This window comes from Ailuropoda melanoleuca, chromosome 2 (assembly GCF_002007445.2).
Source record: "Ailuropoda melanoleuca isolate Jingjing chromosome 2, ASM200744v2, whole genome shotgun sequence".
In the NCBI taxonomy this organism is placed as follows: Eukaryota; Metazoa; Chordata; class Mammalia; order Carnivora; family Ursidae; genus Ailuropoda; species Ailuropoda melanoleuca.
In genome coordinates, this window is record NC_048219.1 from 88,615,361 (window position 1) to 88,637,314 (window position 21,954).

General features: G+C 43.6%; 1 protein-coding gene and 1 pseudogene across 4 annotated transcripts in view; both read left to right on the top strand.

Annotated features, from left to right (window-relative positions):
• The first annotated feature begins 565 nt into the window (after window positions 1–565).
• TUFT1 (tuftelin 1) overlaps window positions 566–21,954 on the top strand; it is a 43,783-nt gene continuing 22,394 nt past the window's right edge. For 2 of the 4 annotated variants that reach the window (XM_011225110.3, XM_011225112.3), the window contains exon 1: window positions 566–714. In XM_011225110.3, coding sequence (XP_011223412.1) covers window positions 655–714 — 60 coding nt within the window. In that variant the 5' untranslated portion in view covers window positions 566–654. Of the gene's footprint in view, window positions 715–1,615; window positions 1,682–8,404; window positions 8,430–21,954 lie in introns of those variants that run through there. The other 2 variants (XM_019799741.2, XM_019799743.2) reach the window with 2 other exon arrangements.
• Window positions 3,666–3,778, top strand: LOC117801275 (annotated as a pseudogene).

The window sequence follows — 21,954 nt, forward strand, 5'->3', positions numbered from 1 at the left end:
AGAACGCTAAATCCTTTTAAGGCAACGTGTCCCGCCTCTCCCGACCATATAAGGGCAGCTTTGGTGTAATAGCTTCTACAAAACAAGCCCCACCCAGAGTCAAGCTGGCTTCGACTTCGGCCTGGGCCTCCTGCCAGGGCAGGGCACCTGCCAGACTGGCTTAGGCCAGTCTGAGTGAGTTGGCCTCTGGTGCCTGCGTTTCTACATGCTCAGTTCCACAAAGGTGGCCTATATATAGGGAGAGAATGGATGGAAGCGCTTTTCCAACTCAGTCCCCTAAGGGGCAGGCAGGGTGATTGTCTTTCACCAACACTGACCTTGGAGTTGAAGGAACAGCAAGATTAACGAAGAATGTTTGAGACACAACCAAACACAGTGGACAAATTTTCTGTTAAGCAGCCTCAGGTAGCCTCCGAGCCCGACCTTTTTGTAAATCTGAGAGAGTGCAGATGGGCGTGCCCTGATGCTTCTCGGTCACGCCCACCCCGCTCTTTCGTTCGCATTGGCGAACGACACCTTTGGGGCGTGCCCAATCAGCAGTCCCCGCCCCCGCCGCGCCTATACAAGGGGGCGGTTCCGCGCGCGCCTGCCTGGTAAGCGCCGGACCTCGGGGCGGAGGTTGGGCGTCCGCGCTGCGACCCCCGCCGGAGTAAGATGAACGGAACGCGGAACTGGTGTACCTTGGTGGACGTGCACCCGGAGGGGCAGATTGCGGTAAGAGAGAGTGGCCGCACCGCCTTCCCGGCCCGTATTCTCGGTTTCCAGTTCCGTCCCTCGCGTGCCCAGCGCGGAGTTCGCTGACATCACCTGGGGCCGGCTTGGTGCCGTCCGCTCCTGGCGGCGCTTCTCTTTCTTTTTTTCTACCGCGGCGTGGCTAGCAGTGCGGGTGCTGGGGAGTCGCGGCAGGAAGGCTGTTCGGAGGCTTGGGGACTCGGGGCATCCCTGCCCTCTGGGAGGTCGCTGCAGCTCCTGCCCGGGACCCCGAGCGCGTATCCGGTCCGCGCTCTTTAGGCGTCCTGTGAGCAGTAGATAGGGTCATAGGAGAAATGAGCTCCTGGAACGGGATCTCTGCGCTCTTTGTACTTTGGGTCTCCAACGGGGGAGATTAGGCTTTTCTGTGGGTCCTAGTGGTCTCAGAGGCCCTTCAAAGAACTTATTGGTACCTTGCGTGGTCGGTAAGTAGACAAAGGGTAGAGAGTGAAATCCTGGGTCTTGGACGGTAGGACTCCGGGTACGCCGAGATTGGCCAGGAACTTCACCTTTTGGTGGGAGGAATAGGGCTGTCCGCTTGGGGGTCACATCTCTGCTCGGATTTCTCCTGCCCCTTGCAGTTCTCCTGGTTCCCCTTCCCCCATCAGCCAGCCAGTAGCTTCCTGGGACGGTTTGTTCACTTTGTTTCCGGGTCCAGCTACCAAGCTCCAGGCAAGTGGATGAAGGAGATGCCAGAACCTAGGCAAGGGAAGTGACCCACGCGAGAGCTTCCGGACGAAGGGAGGATGGGGGAAAGAGGGGCGTTCTCCAGCGCTAACACATCTGTCTTGCTCCCCTCATTCCCTGGCTGCCTGTCCTTGTTGTCCTCCCCACCCCAGGTGACCATATGATTTTTCCTCTCTAGAGGCAGAGGAAGGTGACTTGTGGCTGAATGTTACTAGCCTTTGCTGGGGAACTTGACCCAGAATGGGTGTGTACTGTTTCATCTATTTTCAAGCTATTGTGGGTGAGAGGGAAATGGGAGCCAAGGTGATGGGGAGTTTGTATCCCTGCATTTCCCCTCCCTCCACTCTGCATCTGCTTCCGGTCCTGGGTTCCAGTCTCAGCATGTCCCCTGGGGGAACTAACCCAGCTGCACTGGGATTATGGCTCTTCAAAATAACTCAAAGTAACTCGTAGAATAGTTTCTCATTTCAGGTTTAGAGTACAGATGATCACTTAATTCTGTTCACAGTCCCCTCTCCATTTCTGTCCAGTCTATAAGTGTTCCTGCCCACATTACAGCTCTTGCTACTGCCCAACCGGCCACGCCCCCAGCAACGCAATTCTGAAGATAATAAAGAAATACATCCTCTCTTATGTCAGCGCTAAGACCTACTGTGTGCTCTTACTCACTGTTTTAGAACGGTTGAGGCAGGGAAAAGGGTGTGAGGAAAACAAAGGAGAAGGGTGTTGGGCTTCTTTTTGTTCGCTGTAAAAAAGATTCAGAAAGGTCTTAAGACCAATGTATGGGTACTGTTGAGAATGATTTGACACACTCTTCTGTCCCTTGATATTTCGTTGCTTGCCTCGTGGGGGAGAGTCAGTAGGAAAATAGTGAGCAACGAATTCAGTCAGTCCAGCCATGGATTAGTTTGAAGCTAATCAGAGATCTCTAGAACAAGGGGAGATAGAAATTCCCTTTATTCCTTCTTCGTAGGTTGGACTTTAGAGGTATTTTACTTCAAAGCTGTGAATGAAATAAGCATTGCTGGAATCTGTTCTTGGAGACATTCCTGAGCAGTTGAGAGGGGGAGGAGATGGTAAACAATCAGTCAGGAAATAGGCTTTGTCCCCGGATTCCTCTCCTCTGAGCCAGCCTGAAGATAGAATTTATGGCTCTGGACAGTCCCCAGGGAGCTGTAGTACACTCACACCATCTAATGAGTGCTCAGCGCGTGCTCAGAGTGAGTGGATGAATATGTAAATGAACAGATGTTTCTCCTTAGTGTCAGCAGTGTAGACAATTTAACCAGCTGGTGTGTCCTAGTGGGCGTGAGGACCCTGGGACTCTGTTGGTGTTTCCCTACTAACCAGGCCATGTGCGTTGATGCCTCACACTTGGACGTGGTAATGTGGCTAATACCTCTCTGGATTATTTTTATTGTTGGTGGCAGATGCAGCAGGTGTGGTGGGCCAATATTTTTCATACTGCAGATCATCACTCCTAGTGGGTCTGAAGTCAACTTAGTGGGTTAGAACCCTAGCATTAGAAAAGAAATGGATTCCGATTACATGACATTCTAGACTAGGCAGAAATGTGGAGACAACAAAGAGATCAGTGGTTGCCAGGAGTTTTGAGGGTAGAGGGGAGAGGAGTAGACCACAGAGGATTTTTTTTTTTTTTGTCCTAACCCACAGAATATACATTATTCATTTTACTTGAGTGAACACTAAGGGGAACCATGGGCTTTGGGCGATAATGATGTGTAGGTTCATTCTTGGTAACAGATGTGCCATTCTGGTGAGTGAGATAGGTAATGGAGGAAGCCATACCTGTGTGGGGGTAGGGAGTATATGGGAAATCTCTGTACCTTCCTGTCGATTTTGTTGTAAATCTAAAACTGCTCTAAACAAAAAGTCTAGTGCTATCAGAGTGTTAGGGTGGACATTTTTAGCAAAAGTTTTGTTTCAGTTCTATGTATTTATACATAGTGTGTGTGTGTGTGTTTACTAGATCTTGAGGTAAAATTTTTTTTAGGTCAGAGGAGTTTGCAAGCCACTGTAGTAAGTTATACTGTCAAATAGAAGCACAAACAAGCCTCAAACATTTTTATTAAACATTCCCATTAAGTTCCTTTGGTTATAAGCAGCAGAGAGGGACTCTATTTAACTTAAGCGGAAGAGGAATTTATTAGAAGGAAATGGGCAGTCACAGAATTTAAGGGAAAGCTTAAGAAGTGCGAACCAAGGCTGTTCACATTGGCAGCACATGTACTAAAATTGAACCGATATGGAGAAGATTGCCACGGTTCCTGTGCAAGGGTGACAGGGTGACACGCAGAGTCATGAAGTGTTCCCTGTTTTTCAGTGGTATTAGAATAGCAGTGTATGGTGACAGATGGTAGCTACACTTGTGCTGAGCATAGCATAGCGATGGAGTTGTCAAATCACTATGTGGTACACCTGAGACTAATGTAACATGGTGTCAGCTGTACTTCAATTAAATAAAAGTGTGAACCGGGAGAGTCTTGGATCTGGCTAAGTGGAAGGAAGTAATGGAGGGTTTCTACATCTGGATGTATTGGTTCCAGGTGTTTTTGCAATTCTGTCCGAGATTCCAAGGAGGGGGTGTCATTGGCCCCTCATCCACCTTGGCCAGGGCAATATGGGGTTCCTTGATGGACAGGCTCACCAGATTATCCTGTAAAGGAGGGAGATTATGCAAAGCAAAACCCAAGTGCTGTTACTGGTAGAGGAAGATGGAAGCTGTGTGGCAAAAGCAACAGAAGTTCACTCTATTAGACTTTGGTTTGAATGATCTGTTTCTTTTTTTTAAAAAGATTTTTTTTTTTAAATTAAGTGGTCTCCACACCCAACGTGGGCTTGAACTCACGACCGTGAGATCAAGAGTTGCATGTTCCACTGACTGAGCCAGCCAGGCACTCCTCTTTCTCCCTTCCTCCCTTCCTCCCTCCCTCCCTTTCTTTTTTCTTTTCTTTTCTTTTCTTTTCTTTTCTTTTCTTTTCTTTTCTTTTCTTTTCTCTTCTCTTCTCTTCTCTTCTCTTCTCTTCTCTTCTCTTCTCTTCTCTTCTCTTTTCTTTTTTCTTCTCTTTCTTCTTTCTTTCTTATTTTATTTATTTATTTTGAGAGAGGGAGAGAGAGAATCTCAAGCCGACTCCATGCTCGGTGCAGAGCCTGACGTGGGGCTGGATCCCAGGACCCTGAGATCATGACCTGAGCTGAAGTCAAATGCTTAATTGACTGAGCCACCCAGGTGCCCCTCTTTTTTTCTTTATAAATCATTTTTCAATCAAAGGAACATATGTGCCTGATTTTTAAAAGATTAATATTATCAAAAGACTTTTAAAAAGAAACTAGCAAGCAGTTTCCTACCCCAAGCCCTGCCCCATGGGAGAGACCGCATTCAACTCTTAGCACTTTTGTCTGGTATTTACCCCCATGTTTCTAAGTAATATGCTTAGAGTGTTACTTCTTAATTTATCAGTTTTAGACATCTGTTGACTTCCTGTTGTAGGAATTATAGGAAAGTTTATACTCCCAACCCGTACATACTCTCTTTCCCTTCTCCCATCCTCCTAGTATATTTACATCACAATTTTTGACTAAACTATGATTTCTCTTAATAGCATTGTGGTTAAGAGCCTGGTCCTGGGAATCTGGCCTTACAGTGGGGCTGTAGTCAAGGCTTTGATGTTTGCTTTGCCTAAGATCATTTCATTAAATTACTTAATCTTTTCCGTCTTAGTTTCCTCATCTGTAAAACAGGGATAATAATTGCACCCTTCTAATGTTGTTGTGAGGATTAAATAAAATAATGTATGTGAAACACTAAGCACAGTGCCTGGAATATAGTAGGTGCTCAGTGCTAGCTGTTATTTTCTGTTTGCTGTCCTTACTGGCTTAGATGAGACTGTTTTAGCCTCTCGTGAGACCCCTGCCCAAGGGATGGAGGAAAAGTCTGGGAGCTCTGTGGTCTGGTCAAGGTTTCCTCCTTCTCACTTTGTTCATATTGATGCTTACCTGTTCCTTTCCCCTTGCCTCTGCCAGTGGAGGGTCTCGAGGATGAGAAGGGGCCTGTAGTAGGCCCAGAGTAACCTTTGCTAGCACCATCTCAGCCAGGACTGGTCTCAGAGGAGCGATGGTCAGGGTTCATATTTTAGTATCCTGCTCTAGGCGCCTTTCCTCTTCCTCCTTTTTCTGACTCATGGTCTAGGCAGCTGATGTCCCATGATGCTCTGGGCTCTGTGGTAATATGATTCCCTTTAAGTAATCTATCAGCGTTACCCTTCCTCAGAATATTTACATTTTTTTCATCTCCAATTTTTTTGTCTTTGAAAGATTTTATTTATTTGAGAGAGAGAGTGAACACAAGGAATGGTGGGAGGGAGGGTAGAGGGAAAGGGAGAAGCAAACTCCTCGCTGAGCAGGGAGCCCGATGCGGGGCTCCATCCCAGGACCCTGAGATCATGACCTGAGCTGAGGGCAGATGCTTAACCAACTGAGCCACCCAGGCATCCCTCTAATTTTTTTTGTCTTGATCAGTCTTGGCCAGAGAGTTTCTTTCAACAACACCTCAGTGGATTTGGAATTTTTTCATCAGTTACAGCTAGAACATTTGTCTTTACCCTGGAACAAGTGTTATTCCTTTAGGATCTCAGAAGCTGAATTAGTTTAATACCAAGTCTTTCTTGAGCTCCATTCCTTTAAAAAATTTTTTTTTGGCGGCAGTGGTGAGGGGGTGGTTCAGTCAGTTAAACATCTGCTTTGGCTTAGTTTATGACCCCTGGGTCCCGGGATCGAGTCCCAAGTCAGGATCCTGGCTCAGTGGGGAGTCTGCTTCTCCCTCTCCCTGCCCCACCCCACTTGCACGTGCAATCTCACTCTCTCTCAAATAAATGAATAAAATCTTTTAAAAAATTAAAAAAAAATTTTTGACTAAAGCTATGATTTTTTGAAGGTTTACTATGGGCCTAATTTTCCTATAACTACTTTAATGAGCTATACTTCATAGACTGCACAGATAACCCATTTAAAATGTATAATTCAGTGGCTTTTAGTGTAGTCACTGAGTTGTACAGTCATCAACACAATCAGTTTTAGAACATTTTCTCTAGCCATAAAGGAATCCTTATCCATTAGCAGTCACTCCCCATTTTCTCTTAGCTTACCCCCCCCCAGCCCTAGACAACCACTAGTCTATTTTCTTTCTCTGAGATTTTCTATTCTAGGTATTTTATGTAAATGTAGTCATAGAATGTGTGATCCTTTGTGACTGGCTTCTCTTAGTTAGCATGATGTTGTTTTTATGGTTGATCCACGTTGTAACATGAATCAATACTTCATTCCATTTTATTTCATTTTTTTAAGATTTTATTTATTTGAGAGAGAATGAGAGAGCACAAGTGGAGGGGGAAGGGCAAGGGTAGAGGGAGAGGTATAATAAGCAGGCTCCCTGCTGAGCAGGGAGGACGGACAGATGGACTGACCTGGACTGAGGGATGACGTGGGGCTTGTTCCCAGTACTCTGGGATCATGACCTGAGCCAAAGGCAGACGCTTAAGTGACTGAGCCACCCAGGCGCCCCTGTATGTCATTCCTTTTTAAAGCTGAATGATATTCCATTGTATGGATATATTATCACATATGTTCATCATGGAGAAGTGTTGGCGGACATTTGGGTAGTTTCTACTTTTTATCTTTTATGAATAATGCTGCTATGAACATTTACTTACAAGTTTTTGTATGGACATATATTTTAATTTCTTTTGGAGAGACATACCTAGGAATGGAATTGCTGGGTCAGAATATTTGCATTTTGAAAGAGGATTCCTCTAGTGTCATTCTACTTACTCCAAAGGAGTAAACGAATTCTAAAATGGTGAGAGCCCTGGCTCTGTGACACCGGGATGGGGAAGAAACTCCTGGGCAGAGGAACCTTTCGAGTTTGGTGACTGCCTGTTCCTTCCACTCAGAACACCTGTCCCAAGCTCAGCCCGTAAATTCCTCCTCACACCATTCCTCTCCCCCACTCATTGCCAGAGTCTTGCTTTCTAGAGTACTACAGCGGATGTCTGCAAGCCTGCCAGGAATCTGGGGAATCCTGGGCTCTGCAAGAGGATCTATGTGAGGACGCTTGCCCAGTCACCGGGCATTTGGCGCCGGCATCGGCCATATTTTTCTGGAGTGGGGGATGGGGTGTTCACCCAGATGGTTTCGGTTCCAGACACATGTGCTCAGAGCAGGTGAGACGAGCTTCCCCGCCTGCCGGTAATTATGGTACATGCCTCTTTGGGTCACAATGCAGTCTTGTGAAATACTTTTGTTTCTTAGGGGTGGGGAGGTTTCATTAGGGGAATAGGTATGTGCCAGAGAGGTTGGTGGCCTAGATTTAAGCCTGGCCAGCAGGGGCAGGAAGAAGAGAAGAAGATATAGGGTATGATGGAGATGGGTAGATGAAGGAAGAAAAAGGAAATGATCTTCTAGGGTCTGGAGGGCCAAAAGTGAAGAATGACAAAATGACAAGAGAGAGGAGGGGGAACTGCCCCTTCATCCCAGGCTGGCTGGGCACCTGGCAGGTTTCCTGGAGAGCGACTGGCTCAGCAAAAGGGTGTCTCCTCACAGTGGAGCATTCAGGAGCCCACCGCCCTTCTTGTACACACTCCCTGTTAGGCCTCTTCTGCCCCATCGGTTCCCTGCAGCAGGTCTCCAGGTGACGAGAAAGGCTGCCCCATTTAGGATGCCACCTTAAATCCTTTTTCTCATTTCACCTCCCCATCACCCCTGTCAGCCCTCTGTAGAGTGCTTGTCCAGCCCATGCCTCTGGGCAGGTAGCCAGACGAAAAGCAGACACCTGTTTCGTTGGCTAATCTGTGGGGAGGAGCGGAATAATTCTTTGTGTCATACTTAACAAAGGGCCATTTCTGGCCTAGAGAGCCCAGTAGAAGGCAGAACCAAGGCTGCCCAAAACCTGAGAGTGGAGTGGCAGCCCGGAGAGGGTAAGCCCCAGCCCCCGCATCTGGCGCTCTTTGACTTTATTGGGGTTTACCTTGTGCTGGCCTCTTGGGAGCCAGTGTTTCAAGTGGCTGGCTATTCCCATTTCTCAGAAGGGGAAACTTGAGGCGGCTGCTGCAGCTATCTGGGAGACTGCGTACGTTTCGGGTAGGAGAGGGGATGGGACTGAGGGACAAAGTAATGGAGGAATGGGTTATAGAGGAAAGATGAATTAAGGATGCTGGTTTCCAGCTCAGGGGCAATCTCTACTGCCCTTACTTCCTAGAAAGATCCTTGACCCTCACCTGCCACCCATGTTCATGACCCCTGTAGCAGCCTGGGGAGTGGGAGCAAGGGAAACATAATTTCCCATAGATCTGTCCCCTATCACATGAGCCTGGGGTGTGGGAACCTCTGGGGCCTCCCTCTTTATCTCCCTATCGTTTCTCCACAGCGTCTTGATCTCTAACCCCTCAGCTATGTGTTCATCCCCTCCCTGCTCCGAGGAGTGACTCACAGCCGGAGATTTGTTTGAACAGAAGCGCGAGGCTGCCTGTAATTTGGAGGTGGCTGGGCTTCTCCCTAAGAATGCTTATGAGGTTGGAGGCTGCTTACCTTGTGATTAGCTGCTGCTTTTTCCCTGGAGAAGGCTCTGCTTCTTATCTTGCCTTTCAGAGAGTCCCCAGTGGGACTTCTGTGCTAGACATTTTGGGGTACTCCTAAAGCTCCCTGGAACCTGCTCATAGCCCTGAGATCACTCCAGCTCCGGAAAACAGCTAATGGCACCATGCAGAGATGGGCCTGGGTTTCCCTCCTTAGCTCTGGGCTAGGGTTGTGGGTTGAGTTCATGGTCTTGCGGACTGGATTCTCTGGTTCTGGAGGCCGAGGTGGCAGAGAGAGCCCTAGGTTTGTTCACAGGCTTCATTTAGACAATTTGGCTCACCCACCCTCCTGCCCGTGTCTTCCCAGAGCTCCTTGGGAAAGTAATGCTGTCTCACCTTTGTGAAGCGGTTTATGATTTGCAAAGCACTTTCGCACTATCCTACGTCTCTACCTGTCCTGCCTTAAATGTAGTTGGGGTATGTATTATCGCTACCATTTTGCAGATAGAAAACAGTCCCCGAGAGATAAAGTGATTTGCTCAGGATTAGTAGGTGTCGGTTGGACTCAGACCCCACCTCCAACTCCAAGTTTAGCACTTTTTCTTGCCTTCTCGTAATTTATATATTTAACTAGACCAGTGCTGCACAAACACATTTTTGTTGCTAAAGTTTAAAAACACTGTAGAAGCATGGCCTGAAAGTCCCTTTACTCCTTTGTCCTTCTCTTGTTTAATGTGTATAAATTCAGTGCTTTCCCACGTGCTTACATTCTGGAAATGCCCTGTGGCATGGTGTTTGGGAACACTGACTCTAGAGCCACAGGACTTGGGTTTGAATCCTGCCTCTGACCCTTGCTAGTTATATGGCCTTGGGCAAGATACTTAATGTCTGTGTCTTGGTTTTCTCATCTATAAAATAAGGATGTTGATAATAACATTTTGTTGATAATAGTATTATGATGAGGATTAAATGAGTTAATATGTATAAAGCACTTAGAACCGAGCCCAGTAGGGTTCAGCACATAGTAATTGCTATATATAGAAGTTGGCAATTACTGTGAACGTGTGTGTGTGTGTACTTAAACGTATATGTATATATATGTATATGTACTTAAATAAGAAGTCATTTTTTTTATGAATTAGTGTCTTGCTTTTTTCCTACTTTATCTTGGAGATCATTTCCTGTCAGTTCACAGAAGTTTATTTATCAGCAGTGTAGTATTCCATGTGGATGATACCACACTTTATACACTTACCTACTGGAGGATAGTTATGCTGTTTCCAGTTTATAACTATTGTAAACAGTACGGCAGTCAACAGTTTAACACGTATATCTTTTGGCAAATGAGTGTGGATATTCGTAGGGCATATTCCTAAAAGTGGAATTACTGGGTCAAATGATTTATAAAATGCAAATATTTTTTATTAATATTGTCAAATTAACTTCCAAAATACTTGTATAACTTTACACTCTCTCTAACAATATATAACATTACCCTTTCTCCCTGCACCCTCACCAATCCTGGATATTATCAGTATCTTTATTTATTTTTAATTTTTAATTTATTTTATTTATGTTTTAAAAGATTTTATTTATTTATTTGACAGAGAGAGAGGCAGTGAGAGCGGGAACACAAGCAGGGGGAGTGGGAGAGGGAGAAGCAGGCTTCCCGCTGAACAGGGAGCCCGATGCGGGGTTCGATCCCAGAATGCTAGGCTCATGACCTGAGCCAAAGGCAGACGCTTAACGACTGAGCCACCCAGGCGCCCCTCTTTATTTTTTTTTTAAATATTTATTTATTTTGTGTGAGAGAGAGAGCATGAGGGAAGGGGAGGGGCAGAGAGAGGGGGAGAAACAGACTCCCCGCTGAGCAAGGATTCCCAGCTCGGGCTCGATTCCAGGACCCTGGGATCATGACCCGAGCCGAAGGCAGACACTTAACTGACTGAGCCACCCAGGCACCCCAGTATCTTTAATATTTGCCAATTTGTTGGTCTACAAATGCTATTTCTGCAGGATTTACATGAGGAAAAGTCCATTGCTTTACTGAGAGCAAGAAAGAAGGCTTGTGTATAGGGGAAGTTTTAAAGCATAGCAATAAAATGGACAGCTGTGCACTGAACACTCAGCTTAAGAAATAGAACATTACCAATCTTTTTGAAGCCCCTGAGGTCCTTCCTGGTTCATAACCCTCTGCTTCCTCCACAAAGTGATCACTGTCTCGAATTTTGCGTTTTTTTCCTTGCTCTTTATTACACTTTTCCTACATGGACAAGTGATATAGTGCTTGATTTGGCATGTTTTGAACTTTATATTCATGGTATTCTATATTCTCTAGCTTGGTTTTTTTTTTTTTTAAGTTTATTTATTTATTTATTTAAGTAATTTCTACACCCTAGTGTGTGGGGCTTAAACTCACGACCCTGAGATCAAGACTCACATGGTCTTCTGACTGAGCCAGCCAGGTTCCTCTTCTATAGCTTGCTTTTAAATTTGCCATTAATTTGGAGATTCATTCATGTCGATACATAAGCTGTAATTCACTTATTTTCACAGATGAATACTAGTTCATTTTACTATATGCCAGAGTTTATTCATCCATTTTCTCATCAGCAGAAGCTGTAGCCATTACAAACAATGCTGCTGTGAACATACGTCTGCATGTTTCCTCTTTACACTTTTTTTTTTAATTTAAAGATTTATTTATTTATTTGAGAGAGAGGGAGAGAGAGCGCATGAGTGGGGGGGGCAGAGGGAGAGGGAGAGAGAATCTCAAGCAGACTCTGTGCTGAGCGCAGAGCCTGATGCAGGGCTTGATCTCACGATCCTGAGATTATGACTTTAGCAGAAACCAAGAGTCAGACACTTAACCGACTGCAACACCCAGGTGCCCCTCCTCTTTACACTTCTTCTATTTTTTTAAAAGATTTATTTATTTGAGAGAGAGAGAGCGCATGAGTGGGAGGGGCAGAGAGAGAGGGAGAGAAAATCTCAAGCAGACTCTAAGGGCTGAGTGCGGAGCCTGACTCGGGACTTCATCTCATGACCCTGAGATCACCTGAGCTGAAATCCAAAGTTAGAGCTTAACCCACTGCACCACCTAGGCACCACTACACTTCTTAAATCTATCAATTTAACGAAATTCTCCCCAAGATGATAACTCATTATTGTTTTAACTAGCATTTCCCTAATTACTGGTAAGGTTGAACATCTTTCATGTATTTTTAAATTTTACATTAAAATTTTTTCCAATAATAGATTTTATTTAACCCAGTATATGCAAAGGTTATCATTCCAAGTGATCAGGATAAAAAGAAATTATTCAATTTTTTGTACTATGACTTTGTACAGAACATCTCTATTTGGACTGGCCACATTCCAAGTGGTCTATAGCCACATGTGGCTAATGGCTACCATATTGGACAATATAGTTCTTTTTTTTTTTTAAGATTTTATTTTTTTATTTATTTGCCAGAGACAGCCAGCGAGAGAGGGAACACAAGCAGCGGGGGTGGGAGAGGAAGAAGCAGGCTCCTAGTGGAGAAGCCTGATGTGGGGCTTGATCCCAGAATGCTGGGATCACGCTCTGAGCCGAAGGCAGACGCTTAACGACTGCGCCACCCAGGCGCCCCGGACAATATAGCTCTTGATAGTGAATGACTTGACTTACCTGACCCAACTCCCTATATTCAGACCAAACCTCTGCTTTATCAATCCATATGTCCCATCTATCTACCAACTGATTTATTTATTTATACATTAAAATTTCTTTAAAAAAGATTTTATTTACTTATTTATTTGTCAGGGAGAGAGAGTACAAGCAGGGGGAGCAGCAGCAAGAGGGAGAAGGAGGCTCCCCGCTGAGGAAGGAGCCTGGTGCAGGACTCAATCCCAGGACCTCTGGATCATGACCCGAGCCGAAGGCAGACGCTTAACTGACTGAGCCACCCAGCTGTCCCTATACATTAAACTTTTAATTTAATTATGTCATTATTTTTAATTGAATTTATAATTGACACACAATGTGACATTAGTTTTAAGTGTACAGTATAGTAATTCGATAAGTCTGTATGTTATGCTGTGCTCACAAGTGTAGCTACCATTGTCTCCATGCAGAGTATCTTTTCATATGTCTATTAGCTACTTATATGTTTTCTTAGAGTTACCTTTCTTAGACTTTGCTCATTATTTTTGTTTCCCCTCTTTTTGTGTTTGCTTTTTCCAGTATTCCATATTGCTTCTCTAAACTGAGAAGTTTGAGTTTCTCAAGAAACTCAAGAAAGGGAATTGGGGAAATCCTTGGTCTCATCACCTGGACTTAATGCAGTGTATATTTTTTGAGAACCTACTTAGGTCAGACACTGTGCTAATAAGCTTATGATTTTACTGGGGGAGATGGATAAATAAGTGGTTATAAAGGAACAGGATCATTGTTACAGTGTAGGATATGTATGCAGTGGGTGCAGGGAGCAGGCTCTGACCGAGGAGTGCTGGGGTAAGACCCTTTGAGAAAGGATGCCTGAGCTGGGATTTCTCCAAAGAGGCAAGGGAGGGGAAGGGATCCAGAAAGAGAAAGCAACATGTGCATTTATGGGGAGGTGAAACACATTGGAGGACTCCTCAACAGAAGAGATTTGGATTTGGGTGCCTCCCTACAATTGGATCAAGAAAGTTTGGGATAGAGTGTAGGGTGCAGGTAGGGTAGTGGGAGGAGTCAAGACATTATGTGGTACTGACAATGATAAGCCTAATCCTGAGGGGGCTTTAATGCCATGAGGAATTTAATTTTTTGGAAGATTTTATTTGACAATGACATACATGCAGGAAAGTGCATGTATCATAAATGTACAGTCAAGTAATTTCACAAACTAGACATATTCCTCTACCCATCATCTAGAGCAAGAAACGAATCATGAACCCCACAGAAGCCCCCGCTTCTAGTCATTATCCCCTTCTAGTCAGTACCTACCCCCATCCTTCAGGGGTAACCACTATCGTGACTTCTAAAGTATACATTAGTTTTGCTTGTTTTTATACTTTTTATGTAAGTGGAATCATATAGTATACTTTTGTGTCAGAATTCTTTTGCTTAACATTTCTGTGAAGTTTATCCGTGTTGCGTGTACAGTAGCTCATTTTTTTTCATGGCTGTACACTGTTCCATTGTATGGCTATATCCCAATTTTAATTTATCCATTCTACTCTTCTTAAAAAAAAATGTGGTTTTAGGGTGTGCCTGGGTGGCGCAGTTGGTTAAGCATCTGACTCTTGGTTTTGGCTTAGGTCGTGAGATCGAACCCTGTGCCCGGCTCCATGCTCAGCACAGAATCTGCTTAAGATCCTCTCTCCCTCTCCCTCTGCCCACCTCCCCAAAGCGTGCTTCCTTGCTCACCCTCTCTCTAAAATAAACAAATACATCTTTTAAAAAAATGTGGTTTGGGACGCCTGCGTGGCTCAGTTGGTTAAGCATCTGCCTTTGGCTCAGGTCATGATCCCAGGGTCCTGGGATCGAGCCCTGCATTGGGCTCCCTGCTCGGCGGGAAGCCTGCTTCTCCCTCTCCCACTCCCCCTGCTGGTATTCCCTCTCTCGCTGTGTCTCTCTCTGTCCAATAAATAAATAAAATCTTTAAAAAAAAAAAATGGGGCTTTAGGGACACCTGGCTTATTTGGAAGAGCATGTGACTCTTGATCTTGGGGGTTTGGGTGTAAAGATTACTTAAAAATAAAACCTTTAGGGGCCCCTGGGTGGCAGAGTCAGTTAAGTGTCTCACTCATGGTTTTAGCTCAGGTCATGATTTCAGGGTCCTGGAATTGAGCCCTGTGTTGGGCTCCATGCTCAGCATGGAGTCTGCTTGAGATTCTCTCTCTCTCCCTTTCCTCCTGCCACTCATGCTATCTCTCTCTCTCTCTCTAAAATGAATAAATAAAATCTTTAAAAAATAAAATAAAATCTTTAGGGGTGCCTGGGTGGTACAGTCAGTTAAGGGGCTGATTCTTGGTTTTGGCTCCTGTTGTGATCTCAGGGTTGTGAGAAGGAGCCCCATGTTGGCCTCTGTGCTCAGTGCAGAGTCTGCTTAAGACTCTGTCTGCCCCTCCCCCATGTTCTCTCTCTCTCTCTAAAAATAAATAAATCTTAAAAAAAAAAACTTTAAAAAAAGAAAATAAAGAGGTGCCTGGGTGGCTCAGTTGGTTAAGCATCTGCTTTCAGCTCAGGTTGTGATCTCTAGGTCCTGGGATCAAGCCCTGCATTGGGCTTCCTGCTTCTTTCTCTCTCTCTCTCTCTCTCTTTCTTTCTCCCTCCCCTTCTGCTCTTCCCTACCACTTGTTTTCTCTCTCTCTAATAAATAAAATCTTTAAAAAAAATTTGGTCTTATGTATGTATGTTATGTATGTATTTAAGAAATCTCTACACCCATCGTGGGGTCAAACTTTTGACCCTGAGATTAAGTCGCATGCTCTACCAATTTAGTCCGCCAGGTGCCCCTATCCATTTTATTATTGAACATTTGGATAAATTCTAATTTTTGGCTATTACGAGAAATGCTACTGTGAACATTCTAGTATCTTTTTTTTATGGGTAGAATTTTTTTGTTTTTAGGGGAAACATAGGTATACATTTCTGTTGGGTAGATAACTGGGAGTAGAATTGCTATGTTACAGGGTTTGCAGATGTTCATCTTTGGTAGATGTTTCCAAGGAGATTATGGTAACGAGCAATCCCACCATCAGTGTAGGAGAGTTCTGATTGTTCCGTAGCCCCCAACGCTTGTTTCTTGTTTTCATTGTAGTCATTCTGATGGGTATTTGCCTTGTAGTTAACTCTTTGATGACGATGACTAATGAGACTGAACCTTTTTCAGATATTTATTGGCCATTTGAATATCCTCTTATGTGATGGGTCTTTTGAAGTCTTTTGCCCATTTTTCTGTTGGGCACCTGCTTTCGCTCCCTTTCTTTCCCTCTTTGCCCTTTCTCTCTCTCTTTCTTTAACTATACTTTTTATTTTGGAATACTATTAAGTTTATAGGAACGTTGCAGAGATTTTACAGAGAAGTCTCATATACTCCTCGCTCAGTTTCCCCCAATGTTAACATCTTATATAACCAAGGTACCATTGTCATAACTAAGAAAATTAATGTTGATACAAGACTATTAACTAAAGTATAGGCTTTATTTGAATTTTGCCAGTTTTTCCACTAATGTACTTTTTCTGATCCAGGATCCAGTCCAGGATACCATGTTGTATTTAGTCTTTTTGTTTTATAGGAATTCTTAATATATTCTGAATATTCTTTGCCAGATATATTCTGAGTGAATACCTTCTGCTCCATGGATTGTCATGCACTATCTTTTGATGAATAAAAGTTCAAAGTTTTAATGTAGTCCAATTTATCAAATTTTTTATGGGGAAGATATTTTTTGCTTTTTACATTTAAATCTGCAATCCAGGGATGCCAGGGTGGCTCAGTCGGTTAAGCATCTGCCTTCGGCTCAGGGCATGATCCTGGGGTCCTGGGATTGAGACCCCCATCAGGCTCCTTGCTCAGTGGGGAGCCTGTTTCTTCCTCTGCCTGCCATTTGCTTTGTTTGCGCTTGCTCTCTCTCTCTCTGACAAATAAATAAGTAAAATCTTTTAAATAAATAAATAAATGTGCAATCCACTTGAAACTGATACTTGTATATGGTGTGAGGTAGAAGTTAATATACATCCTTTTTCCAACAAGGCACTTCTACTTCAGCTTATAAGCAAGCATATGCTATAGCAGATATTTTGAAGAGGAGCATTACATCAAATTTTGAAGAACTGGAACTTTTGTTTATGTGTTTTAGTCCTATGCTCGCTCTCTCTTTCTGTCTCTCACTCTAAAATAAATGAATAAATCTTAAAAAAAAAAAAAAAGAAAGTTGCATGCTCTACTGATTGAGCCAGCCAGGTGCCCCTCTAATGTATACATTTAGTGTTTTGATTTTCCCTCTCAGAACTGCTTTATTTGATTATTTGTTTATTTATTTACAAAAGAGAGAGCAGAGTGAGTGTGAGGGGCAGAGGGAGAGGGAGAAGAAAGCTCCCTGCTGAGCAGGGAGCCCAATGCAGGCCTCAGTCCCAGGACCCTGAGATCATGACTTGAGCAGAAGGCAGATGCTTAATTGACTGAGCTGCCCAGGCACCCCAGAACTGCTTTAGATATGTCCCACAAAATTTGACATTTTGTGTTTTCATTTTTGTTCAGTTCAGTGATTTTTAAAATTTCTCTTGAGACTTCTTTTTTCTTTACATTACTAAATATGTAATGTTTTCTTTATTTTTTTAGTTTTATTTTTATTTGGGAGAAAGTGAGTGAGCCTGAGTAGGGGGAGGGGCAGAGGGAGAGGGAGAAGAAGCAGAGTCCCTGTTGATCATGGAGCTGGATGCAAGGCTGAATCCCAGGACCCCAAGATCATGACCTGAGCTGAAGTCAGGCACTCAACTGACTGAGCCACTCAGGTGCCCTTGAGACTTCTTTCTGACCCAGGAATTATTTAGAAGTATGTTGTTTAGTTCCTAGTGTTTAGAATTTTTCCTTTTATCTTTCTGTTATTTCTAGTTTGATGCCATTTTGGTCAGGTAACATGCTCTGTATGATTTCAGTTCTTTCAAGTTTGTTGGTTTGTTTTATGGTCCAAATTATTGTCTGTCTTAATGTATGTTTTATAGGTACATGCAAAGAATGTGTACTCTGCTACTGAGGCGAGTGTTCCATAACCGTTGATTAGATGTTGTTGGTTGGTGATGTTGTCGAACTCTTATGTATCTTTGCTCATTTTGGCCTAGTTCTTTCTATTAATTGCTCAGAGACGTATGTTGAAGTCTCCAACTATAATTGTGGGTTTGTGTATTTCTCCTTTTAGTTCTTTAGTTTTTTCTTCACATATTTTTCAGCTTTGTTGTTTGGTGCATATCCATTTGGGATTGCTATGTTTTCTTTGTGGATTGACTCTTTTACATTATATAGTGACCCTCTCTGTCTCTGGTAATTCTCTTTGCTCTGAAGTTTACTTTACCTGATACTAATATAGCCGCTCTTGCTTTCCTTTAATTAATGTTTTCATGATGTATCTATTCCCATCCATTTACTTTTTTTTTCTTAAAGATTTTATTTATTTATTTGACAGAGAGAGAGACAGCCAGCAAGAGAGGGAACACAAGCAGGGCTAGTGGGAGAGGAAGAAGTAGACTTCCAGTGGAGCAGGGAGTCCAATGCGGGGCTCGATCCCTGGGATCAGGCCCTGAGCTGAAGGCAGACGCTTAATGACTGAGCCACCCAGGCACCCCTCCCATCCGTTTACTTTTAACTTGCCTATATGTTTACGTTTAGATATATTTCTTTTAGACAGCATGTATTGATTCGTGTTTTTAAATCAACTCTGCCAATCTCTGTTTTTTAATTGGTGTACTTAGACCACTTACATTTAATGTAATTATTGGCATGACAAAGCTGCCATTTTATTTTTGCTTTTTGTTCTCTATCTTTCATTTATCTATTTTATTCTCCCTGCCTTCCTTTGGGTTACTTGAAAGCTTTTTAGGATTCCATTTTGATTTATTTGTTGTTTTTGAGTGTTATCTGTTGGTATAGACATTTTAATTATTGCTCCAGGTATTACACTTGTATAAATATAACTTATCACAGTCTACCAGTGGGCCATTTTACCAGTTTGAGTGAAGTATAGAAACCTTACCTTCCTTTACCCTCTCCCATTCATAATAAAATTAATTTAAATATTACCTCTATGTACTTTTATTTTTATTTATTTTTAAAAGATTTATTTATTTATTTGTTTGTCAGAGAGAGAGAGAGAATGAGTGCGCGCGCGAGAGAGAACATAAGCAGGGGGAGCAGCAGGCACAGGGAGAAACAGGCTCCATGCTGAGCAAGGAGCCCGATGCGGGACTTGAACCCAGGACCCTGGGATCATGACCTGAGCTGAAGGCAGACGCTTAACTGACTGAGCCACCCAGGTGTCCCCTGTTTTTATTTTTTTAAAGATTTTATTTATTTAGAGAATGAGAGAGAGAATAGGAGAAGGGACAGGGAGAGGGAGACAGAGAATCTCAAGCAGATTCTCCACTGAGTGTGGAGCCTGAGTGGGGCTTGTTTTCACGACCATGAGATTTTGTCCTGAGCTGAGATCAAGAGTCAGAAGCTCAGCCGACTGCGTCACTGAGGTGGCCCCTCCTCTGTGTACATTTAGAACCAAATCAGACAGTGTTGTAATTTTAAGTTCAACCATCAAATGTATTTTAGAAAACCCAAGAGGAGAGGGAAAACCTATTGTATTCAGTGACTTTTTTGCTATCCATGTTGTTTCTGTCTTTCTAATGTTCCAAACTTCCTTTTGTATTGTTTCCTTTCTGTTTGAAGACCTTTTACAGCCATTCATTTTGTTTTTGTTTTCTTTTTCTTTTCGAGAGAGAGAGAAAGGAAGAGAGAACTTGCGATGCGGGGAAGGGCAGAGGGAAAGGGAGAGAATCCCAGACTGTGTGCTGAGCTCAGAGCCTGACATAGGATGCCGAGCCCACACAGGGCTGAATCAGGACCCCAAGATCATGACCTGAGCCAAAATCAAGAGCCAGCTGCTTAACCAACTGAGCCATTCAGATGCCCCACCTGTTTAAAAAAATTATTTATTTATTTATTTATTCATTCATTCATTCATTCATTCATTCATTCATTCATTCCAGAGAGAGAGCACAATAGTGGAGGGAGGAGCAGAAGGACAGGGACAAGCAGACTTTACACTGCACACAGAGCCCAATGTGGGACTTGACCTCATGACCCCAAGATCATGACCTGAGCCAAAATCAAGAGTCAGACACTTAACCGACTGAGCCACCCAGATTCTCCTACAGCCATTCTTTTAGTGTAGCTATATTGGTGAGAAATTCTCTTTAGTTTTCCTTTACCCGAGAACATTCGTTTCTCTCCTCATTCCTGAAGAAGATATTTTGGTCATAGGATTGTTGATTAAGAGGTTTTCTTCAGTACTTGAAAATAGTGTGCCATTTTCTCCTCACCTTCCTGGTTTATGCTGAAAAATCTGCTTTTTATTCAGAATGTTTTCCCCTTATAAGTGAGGTATCATTTTTTTCTCTGACTTGAAAAGATTTTTTTCTTTGTCTTTAGTTATCAAAAGTTTAATTATGATGTGTCTTTGCATGATTTGGGGGTTCATCCTGTTTGGGATTTGCTCAGCTCCTTGAATCTGTGGGTTTATGTCTTTTGTAAAATTTGGAAGGTTTTCAGCCATTTATTTCTTCAAGTACTTTTGCAAGTTGCATACTTTATCCTGTCCACCTGGACATCTGATAACATGTATGGGCAAGATGACCTCTCACAGACTCCCATCTAGCCTAGTCGTCTGTGCTCTTTCAATTAGAATACCTGGATTCATACAATAAACCAGACTTGATGATCTTCATTAGCTAATAATAACCCCTTTATTTTGGCTGAGGCATGCCCCAGCTTTCCCCAGCTGCCTCCAGGTATGGAGAGATGTTTTAACCAAAGTGCCTGTGTATGTCCTGGGGAAAAGAGTTGGCAGCCACTCTGGCTATTTTGAAATCATTTCCTCTTCTTTCTTGTGTAATGTTCTCTTGACCTAGGTGTCATGGAGCACTCATATGCATTCAGAAAATACTTAACCTGTGTGCAGACTCTGGCAGGCAGCAGCCCACAAGGAGTTAACAGAAGGGGCAATTCCTCATAGAACATAAATAACTGAGAGGCAGGTGCCGCGGGAGGCCCTGTGATGCTGAGAGAGCTCAGGGAGGGGAAGGTAGGTTTCCCACTGGATGTAGGGATGTGTCATGGAAGATGTGGCATTTCAGTGTGAACTCTTGAGGGCCTTGCAGATGCCCCATGTGAAAATGGGAAGAAAGGACATTTAAGGCAAATGGTGAAAGCAAGTCACTGAGGTGGAAAAGCCTGGGATGTATTGGACTGGGAGCAATGAGGAGCAGTAATAGAAGAAGTGAGTTGACCCAGACTCTGGAGGGCCTGAAATGCCCCCACTAAGGATCTAACTTGTATTTGGTAGGAATTAAGTGTTTCTGTAAAAGGAGCTACATTGCTAAGATTGGGAAGGCTGAAGGGCCATGTGGGCGTGTCTACCATCTGTCCCAAATTTGGGTTCAAGAAGTAGGAGGAGGCTAATATTTGAGTACCTCTCTCTTATGTGGCAGAGGACAACCTCCATACATTTTCAGTTAATTTTCACCAAAAAACCCCTAGTAGTGTCGGAGGGTAGTGTTGCAATTTTATAACGAGAACACTGAAAGTTACGTGTCTGACCACAGAGATTGATTTCTTCTCTCCCGATTTCCCTTCCTTGAATAGGAAGGGCTGTTCCCTGCACCGAAAAGCTTCTCCCAGCTCCCTTGGGGGGGGGGGCACATTCTTTCTTCCTCTTTTCCTTCCACCAGACATTTGGAATGTTAGGAGGGTTCCTTAAAACCTGTTAAGGGTAAGATGGCATTTCTACTCCTGGACCTCAAGGTCACTTTTATCCTTGGGTAGCTTAGCACCCATCTTCCCATCATTGCTTCGGGGAAGCATATACTCCCTTTTCATGCTCTCAAGGTATCAAAGCTGGAAGGAACCGTAGAGATATTTAGTCCAACTCCTTATTTTTCTGGTGCAAGCCAGAGGCCCAGTGTGGCGAAATCACTCATCCAGCTCTACACACAATACAGGTTATTGGTGGGGTTTGGTCCTCTCTGCCTTGCTGACCCCCTCTCAATGTTCTTATCTCCCCAAATCTCCAGCATCTGCTTTTTCCTTTTACCATATGATTTCCCTCTCAATGTGTTCTGTTTACCTCAGTTTGTTTTTTAAACCTTCTTTGAGTTAGGAAAGAAAATCTGCTTCTTCCTTTGAAATTAGGCTCA